This window comes from Oncorhynchus tshawytscha, linkage group LG10 (assembly GCF_018296145.1).
Source record: "Oncorhynchus tshawytscha isolate Ot180627B linkage group LG10, Otsh_v2.0, whole genome shotgun sequence".
NCBI classification, from domain to species: Eukaryota; Metazoa; Chordata; class Actinopteri; order Salmoniformes; family Salmonidae; genus Oncorhynchus; species Oncorhynchus tshawytscha.
This window is the reverse complement of record NC_056438.1, coordinates 74,437,062-74,455,139: the sequence shown is the minus strand read 5'-3', so window position 1 is coordinate 74,455,139 and position 18,078 is coordinate 74,437,062. Positions and strand designations below refer to the sequence as shown.

At 47.5% G+C, this 18,078-nt stretch overlaps 1 protein-coding gene across 1 annotated transcript in view; it reads left to right on the top strand.

Annotated features, from left to right (window-relative positions):
- The first annotated feature begins 2,070 nt into the window (after nucleotides 1-2,070).
- The window catches only part of LOC112260878 (supervillin), a 118,776-nt gene continuing 102,768 nt past the window's right edge, over nucleotides 2,071-18,078 (top strand). Inside the window, exon 1 of the mRNA XM_042329049.1 lies at nucleotides 2,071-2,370. Coding sequence (XP_042184983.1) covers nucleotides 2,286-2,370 — 85 coding nt within the window. The 5' untranslated portion in view covers nucleotides 2,071-2,285. The remainder of the gene's footprint in view (nucleotides 2,371-18,078) is intronic.

The following is an 18,078-nucleotide window of genomic DNA, read 5'->3' as shown; positions in this document are numbered from 1 at the left end:
TGTCATCGAAAGAGCAGGTGTACCTAGTGTTTTGAACACTCGGTGTAGCGAACTACTTTTGACCATGGTCCATAGAGTTTTGGCCAATAGCAGTGCACTAGGGTACCATCCGGGACGTAAACAACGAGTTAAACGTCAATGGGATCTGGATTTTCCTTCACCACACTTTAACCATTCTATGTGTGTATGTTCTGTTCTGTAAGACTGAGCAGGGAACAAAACATGAAGGGCTTGTTTGGGATTCATGCCAAGGTGATTACAACATGTATTTTACCTAACAAAATGTAAGCAGCGAGACAGATTATAGGCTTATTATAGGGTAAGGTAAAAGTATTTTAAGCACATCAGCTGATATTATTCAACCTATGTTACACTACTCTCAAGACAAAAGTTATTGCAAAGTTTTAAATACACAAAATATACACAAAAGTACATGGACTCCCCTTCAAATTGGTGGATTCGGCTATTTCAGCCACACTCGTTGCTAACAGGTGTATAAAATCGAGCACACAGCCATGTAATCTCCATAGACAAACATTGGCAGTAGAATGGGCTTATTGAAGAGCTCAGTGACTTTCAACGTGGTACCGTCATAGGATACCACATTTCCAACAAATCAGTTTACTAATTTTTGCCCTGCTAGAGCTGCCCCGGTAAGTGCTGTTATTGTGAAGTACAAATGTCTAGGAGTAACAACGGCTCAGCTGCGAAGTGGCAGACCACACAAGCTCACAGAACGGGACCACCGACTGCTGAAGCACGTAACTTGTAAAAATTGTCAGTCCTCGGTTGCAACACTCACTATCGAGTTCCAAACTGCCTCTGGAAGCAACGTCAGCACAATAACTGTTAGTTCGGGAGCTTCATGAAATGGGTTTCCATGGCCGAGAAGCCGCACACAAGCCTAAGATCACCATGTGGAATGCCAAGCGTCTGCTGGAGTGGTGTAAAGCTCACTGCCACTGGACTCTGGAGCAGTGGAAACGTGTTCTCTGGAGTGATGAATCACGCTTCATCAATTGGCAATCCGCTGGACAAATCTGGGTTTGGTAGATGCCCGGAGAACACTACCTGCCCCAATGTATAGTGCCAAATGTAAAGTTTGGTGGAGAAGGAATAATGGTCTGGGGCTATTTTCGTGGTTCCGGCTAGGTCCCTTAGTTCCAGTGAAGGGAAATCTTAATGCTACAGCAAACAATGACATTCTAGACGATTCTTTGTGGCAACAGTTTGGGGAAGGCCCTTTCCAGTTTCAGCATGACAATACCCCTGTGCACAAAGCGAGGTCCATACAGAAAAGGTTTGTCGAGATCGGTGTGGAAGAACTTTACTGGCCTGCACACAGCCCTGACCTCAACCCCATCGAACACATTTTGGGATGAATTGGAACACAGACTGCAAGCCAGGCCTAATCGCCCAACATCAGTGCCCGAACCTCACGAATGCTCTTGTGGATGAATGGAAGCAAGCCCCCACAGCAATGTTCCAACATCTAGTGGAAAGCCTTCCCAGAAGAGTGGAGGCTGTTATTATAGTGAGGGAAGGACCAACTCCATATTGATGACCATGATTTTGGAATGAGATGTTCGAGGATCTGGTGTCCACATACTTTTGGTCATGTAGTGTAGAAGGACAGCAAATTAAGGCTGACCTTGGCATTGTAGAATGGCCATGCATTCAATATGTCCCAAATAGGACCCTAATTTCCTATGGGCTCTTGTTAAAACTAATGCAGTACATAGGATGCCATTTGAGATTCAGGATACACACCATAAAGTTATGCTTGCTCAGAATACAGCTGTTCGGAATATGTAGGCTAATTTGTCCTCCTTGCTTGGCCAAGTCAACACTTCACAGAACGTGCTTCATGGTGATTTAGCTTGCCTAGCCTGGGAATCTGAATCTCATTGGCTGCCCAATTATTGTCAAAAGAGCTGATCTGATTGGTGAAAAGTCCAATTAGTGGAACAAATGATCAGAATAAGGCCGGAAGTGAAAACGCAGCCTTTGATAGAAGTCTCCTATAATTGTATAAAAATAAAAATAATCTTATTTTATTTAACCTTTGTTTAACTAGACATGTCAATTACGAACAAATTCTTATGACAAATTAGTGTGACTAAACAAATTAACACAATAAGCATACATACGAACATGCTTGATAAATGGCATTCATCCGTCCCTCCATGTTAAGACTGTTGTAATCTCGTCCCCAGGCTCAATTGCTACAGTATACAGGTTGTTGTGGAGAGACGGCGACGGTTGGTGGACCGCTGTCACGACAAATGCGCGGAGAGATTCAGCGCGTGAATTTGGCACGCAGTCGACGGTGCCAAGTAGAATCAGACCTCTGGCTAGGAGTACAATACGGTACGTTTAGATTTGAGCTACCTTTACGCTTTCTTTTCCTTAATCTTCTTTCGACACATCCCCGTGGTTTTTCTCTTGTCAAGAAGAATAGGAGACAGAATGGGCGGAAGCGGCACAAAGTTATCAAAAAAGTTCCATTGAGAGATACAGGTAAAACACAGGTAGGCTAAATCGTATTTTTTGCTTCATTTTTACCAATGTTTAAAAAAAAAGTAATTTACATTTTGAACTAACACTTCGCAGCTAGACTATGCTTTGCAATCACATCCCCAGTCGGCGCTTATATTCCATCAGTAATAATGATCATATTCTTAGACGCATGCAGACGTTACGGTAGACCTAACGAGGACAGGGTGCAAATGGCATGAAATGAAGTAGCACACACCAACCACGTGAATATTGTTGACCTTTTCACTCGTGCAGCCCATCTGAGATGTCTGTCTTCCTCAGACAGCAGTAGTGGGAGCACAGAACGCTAGTTGGCACTGGGTCAACCAACTGACTGGAAGGCTGCAGATTCCTCAGACACACCCAGGCAATGATAGTGGTTGTCATGACACTGTCCAATGGCAATGGATGTCCTGTGGAGCATTCTGTTTGGAAATCCTTCTATGAGGACTATAGTAGATTATATATATGTGTGTGTGTGTGTGTGTGTGTGTGTGTGTGTGAGAGAAAATAGTGTGCATTGAGAGATCTATGAACTATCAATGACCTTCTAGTACATCTGTAGCCCACTAGTAACTGCACACTAGTAAGTAGTAGACTCATGCTGGGCACAGACAGTTCAATATCTAGTTTTGATTTACAGTTGGTTGAGTTGTCAACTAATCTGAATTTAACGTGAAATCAACAAAACATTTCACCCTGTCATTGGATTAAGGTTAAAAGTCGTGTGGAAAAAATAAATAATAATGACTTTACTTTCATGACTTTTTGCAAATCCAATCAGTTTTCTACTTTGATTCAATGTCATCACATTCAAAAATTATTGTTGAAATGACGTGGAATCAACATTGACTCGTGATCACTCTCGCCGTAGCCGATGTAAGACCTTTAAACAGGTCAACATTCACAAGGCCACAGGGCCAGACGAATTACCAGGACGTGTACTCCGAGCATTCGCTGATCAACTGGCAAGTGTCTTCACTGAAATGTTCAACCTCTCTCTGGCCGAGTCTGTAATACCTACATGTTTCAAGCAGACCACCATAGTGCCTGTGCCCAAGAATGCCAAGGTAACCTGGCTAAATGACTTCTGACCTGTAGCACTCACGTCTGTATCCATGAAGTGCTTTGAAAGGCTGGTCATGGCTCACATCAACACCATCATCCCAGAAACCCTAGATCCACACCAATTTGCATAGCGCCTCAACAGATCCACAGATGATGTAATCTCTATTGTACTCCACACTGCCCTCTCGCACCTGGACATAAGGAACACCTACGTGAGAATGCTGTTCATTGACTACAGCTCAGCGTTCCACACCATAGTGTCCTCAAAGCTCATCACTAAGTTAAGGACCCTGGGACTAAACACCTCCCTCTGCAACTGGATCCTGGACTTCCAGACGGGCTGCCCCCAGGTGGTGAGGGTAGGCAACAACACATCTGCCACGCAGATCCTCAACACTGGGGCCCCTCTGGGGTGCGTGCTTAGTCCCCTCCTGTATTCTCTGTTCACCATGACTGCACGACCAAGCACGACTCCAACACCATCATTAAGTTTGCCGACGACACAACAGTGGTAGGTCTGATCAACGACCACAATGAGACAGCCTATAGGGAGGAGGTCAGAGACCTGGCAGTGTGGTGCCAGGACAACAACCTCTCCCTCAACGTGATCAAGACAAAGGAGATGATTATGGACTACAGGAAAAGGAGGGCCGAGCACGCCCCCATTCTCATCAACGGGGCTGTAGTGGGGCAAGTTGAGATTCAAGTTCCTTGGCGTCCACATCACCAACAAACTATCATGGTCCAAACACACCAAGACAGTCATGAAGAGGGCATGACAGTGTTTTATTACCCCTCAGCAGAATGAAAATATTTAGCATGGGGCCTCAGATCAGCCAAGTCTAGGTCCAAAAGACTTCTTAACAGATTCTGCTCCCAAGCCATAAGAATGCTGAACGGCTAATCGAATAGCCACCCTGACGCTGACTATTTGCTTCACCCCCCTCCCCCCACCCTTCCCTTTTTTTACATTGCTGCTACTTGCTTTTTATTATCTATGCATAGTCACTTTACCCCTACCTACATGTACAAATTACCTCAACTAACCTATACCCACCGCACATTGACTCAGTACCGGTGATATAGCCTCCACATTGACTCTGTACCGGCACCTCCTGTACCTCCTGTATATAGCCTCCACATTGACTCTGTACCGTAATACCCTGTATATAGCCTCCACATTGATTCAGTTGATATAGCCTCCACATGACTCTGTACCGGCACCCTGTATATAGCCTCCACATTGACTCTGTACCGGTACCCCTGTATATAGCCTCCACATTGACTCTGTACCGGTACCCCTGTATATAGCCTCCACATTGACTCTGTACCGGTACCCCCTGTATATAGCCTCCACATTGACTCTGTACCGGCACCTCCTGTATATAGCCTCCTGTATATAGCCTCCACATTGACTCTGTACCGTAATACCCTGTATATAGCCTCCACATTGATTCAGTACCGGCACCTCCTGTATATAGCCTCCACATTGACTCTGTACCAGTACCCCTGTATATAGCCTCCACATTGACTCTGTACCGGTATCCCCTGTATATAGCCTCCACATTGATTCAGTACCGGTGCCACCTGTATATAGCCTCCACATTGACTCAGTACCGTAATACCCTGTATATAGCCTCCACATTGACTCAGTACCGTAATACCCTGTATATAGCCTCCACATTGACTCAGTACCGTAATACCCTGTATATAGCCTCCACATTGACTCTGTACCGGTATCCCCCTGTATATAGCCTCCACATTGATTCAGTACCGGCATCCCCTGTATATAGACTCCACATTGACTCTGTACCGGTATCCCCTGTATATAGCCTCCACATTGACTCTGTACCGGTACCTCCTGTATATAGCCTCCACATTGACTCTGTACCGGCACCCCCTGTATATAGCCTCCACATTGATTCAGTACCGGCACCACCTGTATATAGCCTCCACATTGACTCTGTACCGGCACCTACTATATATATATCCTCGTTACTGTTATTTTATAGTTCCCCTCATTTTTTTACTTTAGTTTATTTAGTAAATATTTTCTTAATAAAAATAAGAGTTAAGGGCTTGTAAGTAAGCTTTTCACCCGTTGTATTCATGTGACCAATAACATTTTATTTTTGATTTGACTCGACCAGTTTTTTGCCCAATGGGCTTAATCACAGTATCTGGCTTCTCTGCTTTGAATAAACCCGAAAACAGTTACTGCGCCATTCAGAGATTATATCCATAACCAATATATAAGGTAAACTATGATTCAGACTTACAAAGTCAGGTCATGTAATATGTAGGGTTCGTTTTGAAGGCACGGCATAGGACGCGGTATAATAAGGCGTTCTTTGAGGCTCAACTAGATCAGCTTGCATGGACTCATTGATAATGCTGAAAATCCCCTCTGAGAACTGGCAGACATGTTGTGTAACTCTGTCTCAGCAGCAACTTAGTGACAGAATGGTACCAGGATTTATAGGAGGTAAACTACACATTCAATAATCAATGTGTCCCAAATAGGCACCCTATTCCATATATAGTGTACTAAGGGCCCATGACTCTGGCCAAAAGTAGTACACAATAGAGAATAAGTTACCACTTGGGACACAGACACTGTGTATCTGAATGTACGGTAGATGGGTTGCAGATGTTTTGTAGCTTCACCTAGCGGTTGACAGTCCAATACACAGCTGCCTCATTCTGCGTTTGGTCAGTCTGTTAAACAGCACGTGTATTATTGTACAGCACTACACCTGTTAATCCAATCTTGATGCTGAGGAATTTCAGAATCTTGTCAGTCCTGTCAGTTGCCTCTTTCCTAGTCTCTTCTCCCAGTCTCTGCCTTTACCCCAACCCCACAGAGAGAGGCTTGGAATGAGCCACACCCCAGTCTCTGCCTTTACCCCAACCCCACAGAGAGAGGCTTGGAATGAGCCACACCCCAGACTCTGAACCCATTCCATATGTGATATACTGAATCCCTGGAACAGTGATCCACTGTCCCTCTTGAGTCGGTCTCGGAACAAAAACACAAATAACTTGTAATTTCCGCAGAGATCAGCTTGTATACCACTACATTTGTATCTTATTGTATGAATTCTCTGTAGAAACATTGCTTTGATTGCAGCCTGCTGTTCGCCATCTACAATTTCAGAAATATTAGAGTCAAATAATTAGGGAGGATTATATGGTCTTGAATTGAACTCGTGTTGCTCTGGGCATGCAATAGCTGTCTTAGTCCACTAGATGGCGACTAACATTTTTTTTCTAAAACGCATTGGAGGGACTGCAGGGTTTATACACAGTCATTTATTCATCATACTGCCTGGGTGACAGAGGAACTGAGAACCATGACCTGTTGTGTTCTGCTGTGAACCTGACCCTCCCTTTCACCCATCAGCTGACTGAACTATGGAAGGACGAAGTTATCATGCCATGTCATCGATCTGCCTGACTCCTCATGGATCTCTTCCAAATACATGGGAGAGGAGACTGTGGGAACATCCCAAATGGAGCCCTATTCCCTATATAGTGCACTACTTTTGACCAGGGCCAATCGGGTTCGGTGTAGGACCGTCATTGTAACTAAGAATTTGTTCTTAACTGACTTGCCTAAATAAATAATGAAAAAAGAGGTGCGCTATATATTTATAATGTATCTAACTACGCAAGTCAGCTAAGAGAAATCTTATTTACAATGACAGCCTACCGGGGAACAGTGGGTGAACTGGTCTGGGAACAGTGGGTGAACTGGTCTGGGAACAGTGGGTGAACTGGTCTGGGAACAGTGGGTGAACTGGTCTGGGAACAGTGGGTGAACTGGTCTGGGAACAGTGGGTGAACTGGTCTGGGAACAGTGGGTGAACTGGTCTGGGAACAGTGGGTGAACTGGTCTGGGAACAGTGGGTGAACTGGTCTGGGAACAGTGGGTGAACTGGTCTGGGAACAGTGGGTGAACTGGTCTGGGAACAGTGGGTGAACTGGTCTGGGAACAGTGGGTGAACTGGTCTGGGAACAGTGGGTGAACTGGTCTGGGAACAGTGGGTGAACTGGTCTGGGAACAGTGGGTGAACTGGTCTGGGAACAGTGGGTGAACTGCCTTGTTCAGGGGCAGAACGACAAGAGTTTTACCTTGTCAGCTCGGGGATTCAATCCAGCAACCTTTCGGTTACTGGCCCAACACTCTAACCTCTAGGCTACCTGCCTCCCCGATAGGGAATAGGGTGCAATTTGGGGCATATTTTAAAAACATGGGATTGAGAATGGACTCTGTCATACAGTCTGTAGCTGTTCCCTTAGCTAACAAGGGCCCTGTCTCAACAAGGGCTGTCTGCCTTCTAGCTCTGTCTCAACAAGGGCCCTGTCTCAACAAGGGCTGTCTGCCTTCTAGCTCTGTCTCAACAAGGGCCCTGTCTCAACAAGGGCTGTCTGCCTTCTAGCTCTGTCTCAACAAGGGCCCTGTCTCAACAAGGGCTGTCTGCCAAGGTAACCTGTCTAGAATGGCTGGGTTGTGGCAGGGACCTCACGATATGATCAGTATTACAATATATATGATAATCATTGCGATTCTTCACGCACCACGATTCTATATGTCTTGAGATTTGATTCTGCTATAGGGTGGAACTATGGTTTGTTGTAATGCATTACATTTGAACTGCTATGGTATAAGGTACTTTTCTTAATAACCTGTTGGTGATGGCCTGCTTACTGGAGACACTTCTTCTTGTTTTGAGCTGATAGGAGTGGAACCCGGTGTGGTCGTCTGCTGCAATAGCCCATCCATGACAAAGATTGATGAGTTGTGTGTTCCCAGATGCCGTTCTGCACACCAATGTTGTACTGCACCGTTATTTGTCTGTCTGTGGCCCACCTTAACTTGCACGATTCTTGCCGTTCTCCTTCAAACTCTCTCATCAACGAGATGTTTTCACCCAGAGGAGTGTTGCTGACTGGATAAAAAAAAATTGGTCACACCATTCTCGTTAAACCCTAGACACTTATGTGTGAAAGGCCCAGGAGGGTGGTCGTTTCTGAGATACTGGATCCGGTGAGTCTGGTACCGATGATCATACCACGCTCAGTGGCTTCGGTCACTCGCTTTGTCCAGTCTAACGTTCAATCAAACAGTAACTGAATGTCTCGTCTGTCTGCCTGCTTTTTATAGCAAGCCACATGACTCAATGTTGTGAATGGGGTGATGTACCTAATAAACTGTCCAGTTTACTGCTCATACCCATATGAACACAGTACATGTGATATGCAGACTATAGACATTGAAACAAAAGTGTCAAACATTGTGTTCAAGCTTCTTTGATCTTGCCATTTCCAGAGAGAAAAACATTTTGTTGGCCTGAGCTTTTGATAAATATTTACCCTGGGGTATGACCACTCTCCCCACACACGTATGGGTAATGAAAAACCCCTTGCATAAACAACACCGGAGCTAGCTATCCTGTGGGCTCGCACATTCTCACATATCCACTGCCCTCGTAAAATACCACGGGTCAGACGGTCAGGTTCATGGTTAAAGATACACAGAACAGACTATATCAGGACCAGAGTCATAGATTTAGAGTTGTGCCAACTTTTAGAATGTTGAATATTGTTCTAATTCTAGATGTTTTGTGGCATTATTCAAATCTTCCCCTATGTAATGTTAATGAGGCACTAACATGGCTGCCGTAGAATTGTTACGTTTAATGTAAATGCATCAGAATGTACAAACCATGGTCCCAGTCATTAGAATTCAACAGGACCTGTACAAACCATGGTCCCAGTCATTAGAATTCAACAGAACCTCTGTACAAACCATGGTCCCAGTCATTAGAATTCAACAGGACCTCTGTACAAACCATGGTCCCAGTCATTAGAATTCAACAGAACCTCTGTACAAACCATGGTCCCAGTCATTAGAATTCAACAGGACCTCTGTACAAACCATGGTCCCAGTCATTGGAATTCAACAGGACCTCTGTGGTCCTAACTCCCTAACGACATGGCTCTGATCTTGACCAGTCTGAAGCTTCTAGTTTAGTGCAGTTGTGTCCTGTAAAGGAATGAGCTGTTTGTGGCCAAACCTTGGTGATGCCAAATCATCATTGGCAGTATAGTGTGTCTAGAACGTGGTATTAATTGTGCCTTTCTGTTAGTCAGCAGCTCCTGCTTTTTATTGTTCTGTGGAGAAACACTCCACATGTCTGCTGCACTGTGGAGAAACACTCCACATGTCTGCTGCACTGTGGAGAAACACTCCACATGTCTGCTGCACTGTGGAGAAACACTCCATATGTCTGCTGCACTGTGGAGAAACACTTCATATGTCTGCTGCACTGTGGAGAAACACTCCATATGTCTGCTGCACTGTGGAGAAACACAAATCATCATTGTCTGCTGCACTGTGGAGAAACACTAGTGTCTGCTGCACTAGAAAACACTCCATATGTCTGGCACTGTGGAGAAACACTTAATGCACTGTGGAGAAACACTTATGTCTGCTGCACTGTGGAGAAACACTCAGCAGCTCCTGTCTGCTTTGGAGAAACACTCCATATGTCTGCTGCACTGTGGAGAAACACTCCATATGTCTGCTGCACTGTGGAGAAACTATGTCTGGCACTGTGGAGAAACACTCCATATGTCTGCTGCACTCCATATGTCTGCTGCACCGTGGAGAAACACTCCATATGTCTGCTGCACTGTGGAGAAACACTCCATATGTCTGCTGCACTGTGGAGAAACACTCCATATGTCTGCTGCACTGTGGAGAAACACTCCATATGTCTGCTGCACTGTGGAGAAACACTCCTGCTGCACTGTGGAGAAACACTGTCTGCTGCTGCTGCACTGTGGAGAAACACTCCATATGTCTGCTGCACTGTGGAGAAACACTCCATATGTCTGCTGCACCGTGGAGAAACACTCCATATGTCTGCTGCACTGTGGAGAAACACTCCATATGTCTGCTGCACTGTGGAGAAACACTCTGCTGCACCGTGGAGAAACACTGTCTGCTGCACTGTGGAGAAACACTCCATATGTCTGCTGCACTGTGGAGAAACACTCCATATGTCTGCTGCACCGTGGAAACACTCCATATGAAACACTCTGCTGCACTGTGGAGAAACACTGTCTGCTGCACTGTCTGGAGAGAAACACTCCATATGTCTGCTGCACTGTGGAGAAACACTCCATATGTCTGCTGCACTGTGGAGAAACACTCCATATGTCTGGCACTGAAAAACACTCCATATGTCTGCTGCACCGTGGAGAAACACTCCATATGTCTGCTGCACTGTGGAGAAACACTCCATATGTCTGCTGCACTGTGGAGAAACACTCCATATGTCTGCTGCACTGTGGAGAAAAACACTCCATATGTCTGCTGCACTGTGGAGAAACACTCCATATGTCTGCTGCAGAGAAACACTCCATATGTCTGCTGCACCGTCTGCTGCACTGAGAAACACTCCATATGTCTGCTGCACTGTGGAGAAACACTCCATATGTCTGCTGCACTGTAGAGAAACACTCCATATGTCTGCTGCACTGTGGAGAAACACTCCATATGTCTGCTGCACTGTGAGAAACACTCCATATGTCTGCTGCACTGTGGAGAAACACTCCATATGTCTGCTGCACTGTGGAGAAACACTCCATATGTCTGCTGCACTGTGGAGAAACACTCCATACCGTGTCTATGTCTGCTGCTGCACTGTGCAGAGAAACACTCCACATGTCTGCTGCACTGTGGAGAAACACTCCATATGTCTGCTGCACTGTGGAGAAACACTCCATATGTCTGCTGCACTGTGGAGAAACACTCCATATGTCTGCTGCACCGTAGAGAAACACTCCATATGTCTGCTGCACCGTGGAGAAACACTCCATATGTCTGCTGCACCGTGGAGAAACACTCCATATGTCTGCTGCACTCATTTGTGTTATACTGAGTATACAAAACATTAGGAACACCTGCTCTCTCCATGAGACTGACCAGGTAAATCCAGGTGAAAGAAATGATCCTTATTGATGTCAGATGTTAAATCCACTTCAATCAGTGTAGATGAAGGGAGGAGACCGGTTAAAGGAGGTTTCTTAAGCCTTGAGACATGGATGGTGTCTGTGTGGAATTCAGAGGGTTAATGGTAGGGACAAAACATGTAAGTGCCTTTGAATGGGGTCTGGTAGTAGGTACCAGGTGCACCAGTTTGTGTCAGGAACTGCAACGCTGCTGGGTTTTTCTTGCTCAACAGTTTCCCGTGTGAATCAAGAATGTTCTACCACCCAAATCACATCCAGCCAACTTGACACAACTGTGGGAAGCGTTTGAGTCAACATGGGCCAGCATCCCTGTGGAACGCTTTCGACACCTTGTAGTCCATGCCCTGACCAATTGAGGCTGTTCTGAGGGTAAATAGTAGGAATGTGTTCCTAATGTTTGGTCTACTCAGTGTAGATATATGTTGGTGAGTTGGCATTAGATGCCCCCTGCTCTTCCCAGTGTGGTGGAAGTGGGGCCCTGTGGTGTGGACTGCTGGAGCTGCAGTGGTTGCCTGGATTGTTGTTCTAACAGCTGATTTGATCCCTCTGAGCTAGACTTCTCCCTGGTTATTTATGGCAGATTCCCTGCTATCAAAGCTCCTCTCTTCAGCCCGTACATGGTTGCTCCTGTATGAGGTTACCACCACGCTGCTTTTGGCACACAGTCCTCCTCAGCACAGTCACGAAAGCGCGCAAAGCCGGCCTCTCACACTCAGACTGTCAGGTGCCTAATGTTAGTGGTTAGTTAGAATGGACTTTTTGAAAATCCGTCAGGCAGGGACAGGTGACTGGATCCTTGGACGATCATGGAGTAGAATCTGAGGAACAGAACTTTTGGAATAGTCTGAAGAATAGAACCACCTGCTTCTTTTTAGCATCCCTATTTATTTTCTCTCTCCTTACCTCTCTCTCTCTTTGGTTCCCCCCTCTCCTTACCTCTCTCTCTCTCTCTCTCTCTCCCTCTCCTTACCCCCTCTCTCTCTGTTCCCCCTCTCCTTACCTCTCTCTCTCTGTTTCCCCCCTCTCCTTACCTCTCTCTCTCTGTTTCCCCCCTCTCCTTACCTCTCTCTCTGTTTCCCCCCCTCTCCTTACCTCTCTCTCTGTTTCCCCCCTCTCCTCTCTCTACCTCTCTCTCTGTTTCCCCCTCTCCTTACCTCTCTCTCTGTTTCCCCCCCCCTCCTTACCTCTCTCTCTGTTTCCCCCCCCTCTCCTTACCTCTCTCTCTGTTTCCCCCCCCCTCTCCTTACCTCTCTCTCTCTTTTCCCCCCCCCTCTCCTTACCTCTCTCTCTCTTTTCCCCCCCTCTCCTCCTTACCTCTCTCTCTGTTTCCCCCCTCTCCTTACCTCTCTCTGTTTCCCCCTCTCCTCCTCTCTCCTCTCTCTCTGTTTCCCTCCCCCCCCTCTCCTCTCCTCTCTCTCTGTTTCCCCCCCCCCTCTCCTTACCTCTCTCTCTCTCTCTCTCTCTGTTTCCCCCTCCCTCTCCTTACCTCTCTCTCTCTGTTTCCCCCTCTCCTTACCTCTCTCTTACCTCTCTCTCTGTTTCCCCCTCTCCTTACCTCTCTCTCTCTGTTTCCCCCCTCCCCTCTCTCTCTCTCTCTGTTTCCCCCCCTCTCCTCTCTCTCTGTTTCCCCCCTCTCCTTACCTCTCTCTCTCTCTGTTTCCCCCCTCTCTCTCCTCTACCCCCTCTCTCTCTGTTTCCCCCTCCCCCCTCTCCTCTCTCTGTTTCCCCCTCTCTCTCTGTTTCCCCCCTCTCCTTACCTCTCTCTCTGTTTTCCCCCCTCTCCTCTCTGTTTCTCTCTCTCTTTTCTCCCCTGTTTCCCTCTCTTACCTCTCTCTCTGTTTCCCCCCTCCTCTCCTCTACCTCTCTCTGTTTCCCCCCTCTCCTTACCTCTCTCTCTGTTTCCCCCTCCCCCTCTCCTGTTTCCCCCTCTCTCTTACTCTCTCTGTTTCCCCCTCTCTCTGTTTTTCCCCCTCTCTCCTTACCTCTCTCTCTGTTTCCCACCTCCCCCTCTCTCTCTCTTTTCCCACCTCTCTCTCTCTCTCTCTCTCTGTTTCCCCCTCCTCTCTCTCTTACCTCTCTCTCTCTGTTTCCCCCTCTCCTTACCTCTCTCTCTCTGTTTCCCCCTCCCCTCTCTCTCTCTCTGTTTCCCCCTCTCTCTCTCTCTGTTTTCCTGTTTCCCCCTCTCCTTACCTCTCTCTCTGTTTCCCCCCTCTTATCCTTACCTCTCTCTCTGTTTCCCCCTCTCCTTACCTCTCTCTCTGTTTTCCCCCTCTCCTTACTCTCTCTCTCTCTTTTCCCCCTCTCCTTATCTCTCTCTCTCTGTTTTTTCCCCCTCTCCTTACCTCTCTCTGTTTTCCCCCTCCTTATCCTCTCTCTCTCTCTCTGTTTCCCCCTCTCTCTCTCTCTCTCCCCTGTTTCCCCCTCTCCTTACCTCTCTCTCTGTTTCCCCCTCTCCCCTCTCTCTCTTACCTCTCTCTCTGTTTCCCTCCCCCTCTCTCTCTCTCTCTCTCTGTTTCCCTCCCCCTCTCTCTCTGTTTCCTCTCTCTCTGTTTCCCCCTGTTTCCCTCTCTCTTTCTCTCTCTCTCTCTCTCTCTTTTCCCCCTCTCTATCCTTACCTCTCTCTCTCTGTTTTCCCCCTCTCTCTCTCTGTTTCCCCCTCTCCTTATCTCTCTCTCTCTCTGTTTCCCCCTCTCCTTACCTCTCTCTCTCTCTCTTTTCTCTCTTACCTCTCTCTCTCTCTCTCTGTTTCCCTCCTCTCTCTCTCTCTCTGTTTCCCCCTCTCCTTACCTCTCTCTCTGTTTCCCCCCTCTCTCTCTCTCTCTGTTTCCCCCTCTCCTTACTCTCTCTCTCTCTCTGTTTCCCCCTCTCCTTACCTCTCTCTCTGTTTCCCCTCTCTCTCTCTCTCTCTTTCCCCTCCTTACCTCTCTCTTACCCCCTCTCCTTACTCTCTCTCTCTCTGTTTCCCCCTCTCCTTACCTCTCTCTCTCTCTCTCTCTCTGTTTCCCCCTCTGTTACCCCCTCTCTCCTCTGTTTCCTCTCTCTCTCTCTCTCTCTGTTTCCCCCCTCTTATCCTCTCTCTCTTTCTCTCTTATCTCTCTCTCTCTCTCTGTTTCCCCTCTCCTTACCTCTTTCTCTCTCTGTTTCCCCCTCTCCTTACCTCTTTCTCTCTCTGTTTCCCCCTCTCCTTACCTCTTTCTCTCTCTGTTTCCCCCTCTCCTTACCTCTTTCTCTCTCTGTTTCCCCCTCTCCTTACCTCTTTCTGTTCTCTGTTTCCCCCCCCTCTCCTTACCTCTTTTTCTCTCTCTGTTTCCCCCTCTCTCTTCTCTTACTCTCTCTCTCTCTCTGTTTCCCCCTCTCCTTACCTCTTTCTCTCTCTCTCTCTCTGTTTCCCCCTCTCCTTACCTCTCTCTCTCTCTCTGTTTCTCTCTCTCTGTTTCCCCCTCCTTACCTCTCTCTCTCTCTCTCTCTCTCCTCTCTCTCCTCTCTGTTTCCCCCCTCTCCCTTATCTCTCTCTCTGTTTCCCCCTCTCTCTCCTCTGTTTCCCCCTCTCCTTACCTCTCTCTCTCTCTGTTTCCCCCTCTCCTTACCTCTCTCTCTCTCTGTTTCCCCCTCTCCTTACCTCTCTCTCCTTACCTCTCTCTCTCTCCTGGACTGATTTCATTTGGCACAGCTCTCCCTATTGCTCTCTCCAGAGTGGTCTGTAAGGCACTGTTGTATAATTGTTGGCTGCTGAAACGATCTTCTCCATCGTGGATGAGGCTTGATCCTGGTGCCGCTTTGGAAAGGTGTGGACCCTAACCCGGTCCCATCTGCACCTCCTGTACCTCCAGCCTGCTCACTACTGACCAGACTTCTCGCCCCCTGCTGGACAAATAAGAGTATTTTCCTTCCTTGGCTGCAAAACCCTGAACTGTTATTATTACACCACAACTGTGGTGTTGCTGTCATGATGTCATGCGGAGAAATTGAATGTAGTTGGAACCAAGGAAAAGTAAGTGTGTTACCTTCGTCAGGGCTGGATTACCAAGCAGGCAGGTAGGGCACATGTGCTGGGGGGGGCAGGTAGGGCACATGTGCTGGGGGGGGCAGGTAGGGCACATATGTGCTGGGGGGCAGGTAGGGCACATATGTGCTGGGGGGCAGGGGGCACATATGTGCTGGGGGCAGGTAGGGCACATGTGCTGGGGGGCAGGTAGGGCACATATGTGGGGGGGGCAGGTAGGGCACATATGTGCTGGGGGGGCAGGTACACATATGTGCTGGGGGGCAGGTAGGGCACATATGTGCTGGGGGGCAGGTAGGGCACATATGTGCTGGGGGGTGCAGGTAGGGCACATATGTGCTGAGGGGGGCAGGTAGGGCACATATGTGCTGAGGGGGCAGGTAGGGCACATATGTGCTGAGGGGGGGCAGGTAGGGCACATATGTGCTGAGGGGAGGGGGGCAGGTAGGGCACATATGTGCTGGGGAGGGGCAGGGGCACATATGTGCTGGGGGGCAGGGGGCACATATGTGCTGGGGGGCAGGTAGGTGCTGGGGGGGCATATGTGCTGGGGGGGGCAGGGGGCACATGTGCTGGGGGGGGGCAGGTAGGGCACATATGTGCTGGGGGGCAGGTAGGGCACATGTGGGGGGGGGCAGGTAGGGCACATATGTGCTGGGGGAGGGCACATATGTGCTGGGGGGTGCAGGTAGGGCACATATGTGCTGGGGGTGCAGGGGGGTGCTGAGGGGGCAGGTAGGGCACATGTGCTGAGGGGGCAGGGGGCACATATGTGCTGAGGAGGAGGGGGGCAGGTAGGGCACATGTGCTGAGGAGGGGGCAGGTAGGGCACATGTGCTGAGGGCAGGGGGGGCATGGGCACATGTGCTGAGGGGGGGGCAGGTAGGGCACATGTGCTGAGGGGGGCATATTAAAACGCCATAAGCAATGGCAAAATGTGTAGAACAGCAGGACATTCTCTTTAAAACTGCATAATTTTCCAGGGCCCCTTGGAGGTAGGTGCCCCGGGCCCGAAATGTGTTAGTCCGGCCCTGATCTTCATTCCTCCTTTTTGTTTACTGAAGACTTACTAGTCTAGTACTTGGTCTTAATAATTAATCTGTCAATGTTGAGGTGTAAAATATATATATATATATATATATATGTGTGTGTGTGTGTGTGTATGAATGAATAATGCTCTATATATATATATATATATATATATATATATATATATAATGATTGCATCATTCATAGGATGTACAGTATGCACACCTCTTCATTGAATGTGACCCAAAATGCAAATCCCGGACCGTGATGTTGATATAAGCAGAATTGAAGTGCTCCATCATCATCATTTAGTCTCTGTAACATCGCTGAAGTATGCAGTGTGAATTAGAGACCATATTGGCATCTGCTCCAGTAGACTAAAGATAATTGATTGAATTATCTTACGTGACATCAGTGGTTTAGCCTAGTTACACAGGAGTGGGGAATCATAAATATAACTAACAAATGTAAAGTTGTCAGCTTATATCTCTCTACTGACAACAGGCCTACGGGCTTGGCTCTACAAGCTCTTAGAATTAGTGGTGACTCGAGGAACCAAAACGGTCATTCTACTAAACTCACATTCTACTATGCTGGCATGGGGCTAAGAATGAGGCATCAACTGTCTACTGCAGCCCGTAGATCACACTGCTCTAAAGACCATACTGTCTGAAATGAGTCGTATATTAACTATGTTTTGTGTGTGTGTGCACTCCCTCATAGAAAACCCTACTGTATGTTTTAATATCAGATGAGTTGAATAAGGCTGCTATGGAGCTGTTTCGCAGGAATGGGTTTGGACAGTGTGTTGTTCCGGTGTGTGTGTGTGTGTGTGTGTGTGTGTTCCAATGCTGTCCAGCGGGTCCAGCCTTCATTTCCCCAAGTCTTTGTTGTTATGGCACCCTATTCCCTATGTAGTGCACAGCTTTTAACCAGGGCCCCAGTGTAGGGGAATAGTGTGCCGTTTGGGACGTAGACCGTGAGTATGAGGACCTGCCGGAAGGATCTGGGGCTGCTTGATGTTGTTTAGAGTCCTGCACTGTCACCTCCATCTCAATAAAGAGGTTTACTGCTGCTGAATGCTTAACCTTGTCTTCACCCTGTCTCCCTCTATAGGACACACATACATAAACACACACACACACACACACACACGGTAATCTTTGACTGGCCCGGTAAGAGGGGCGGCAGGGTAGCCTAGTGGTTAGAGCATTGGACTAGTAACCGGAAGGTTGCAAGTTCAAATCCCCGAGCTGACAAGGTACAAAAGAGGACATGTAAACAACTTTTGGTTGTAGGGAGAAATCTACTGCTTTTAGATTTGTGGCAAGCAGTCCCAGAATGCACACTTAAGGATAAAAGAGAGCTTATTGGGATGATCACTGAACATGTTTCAG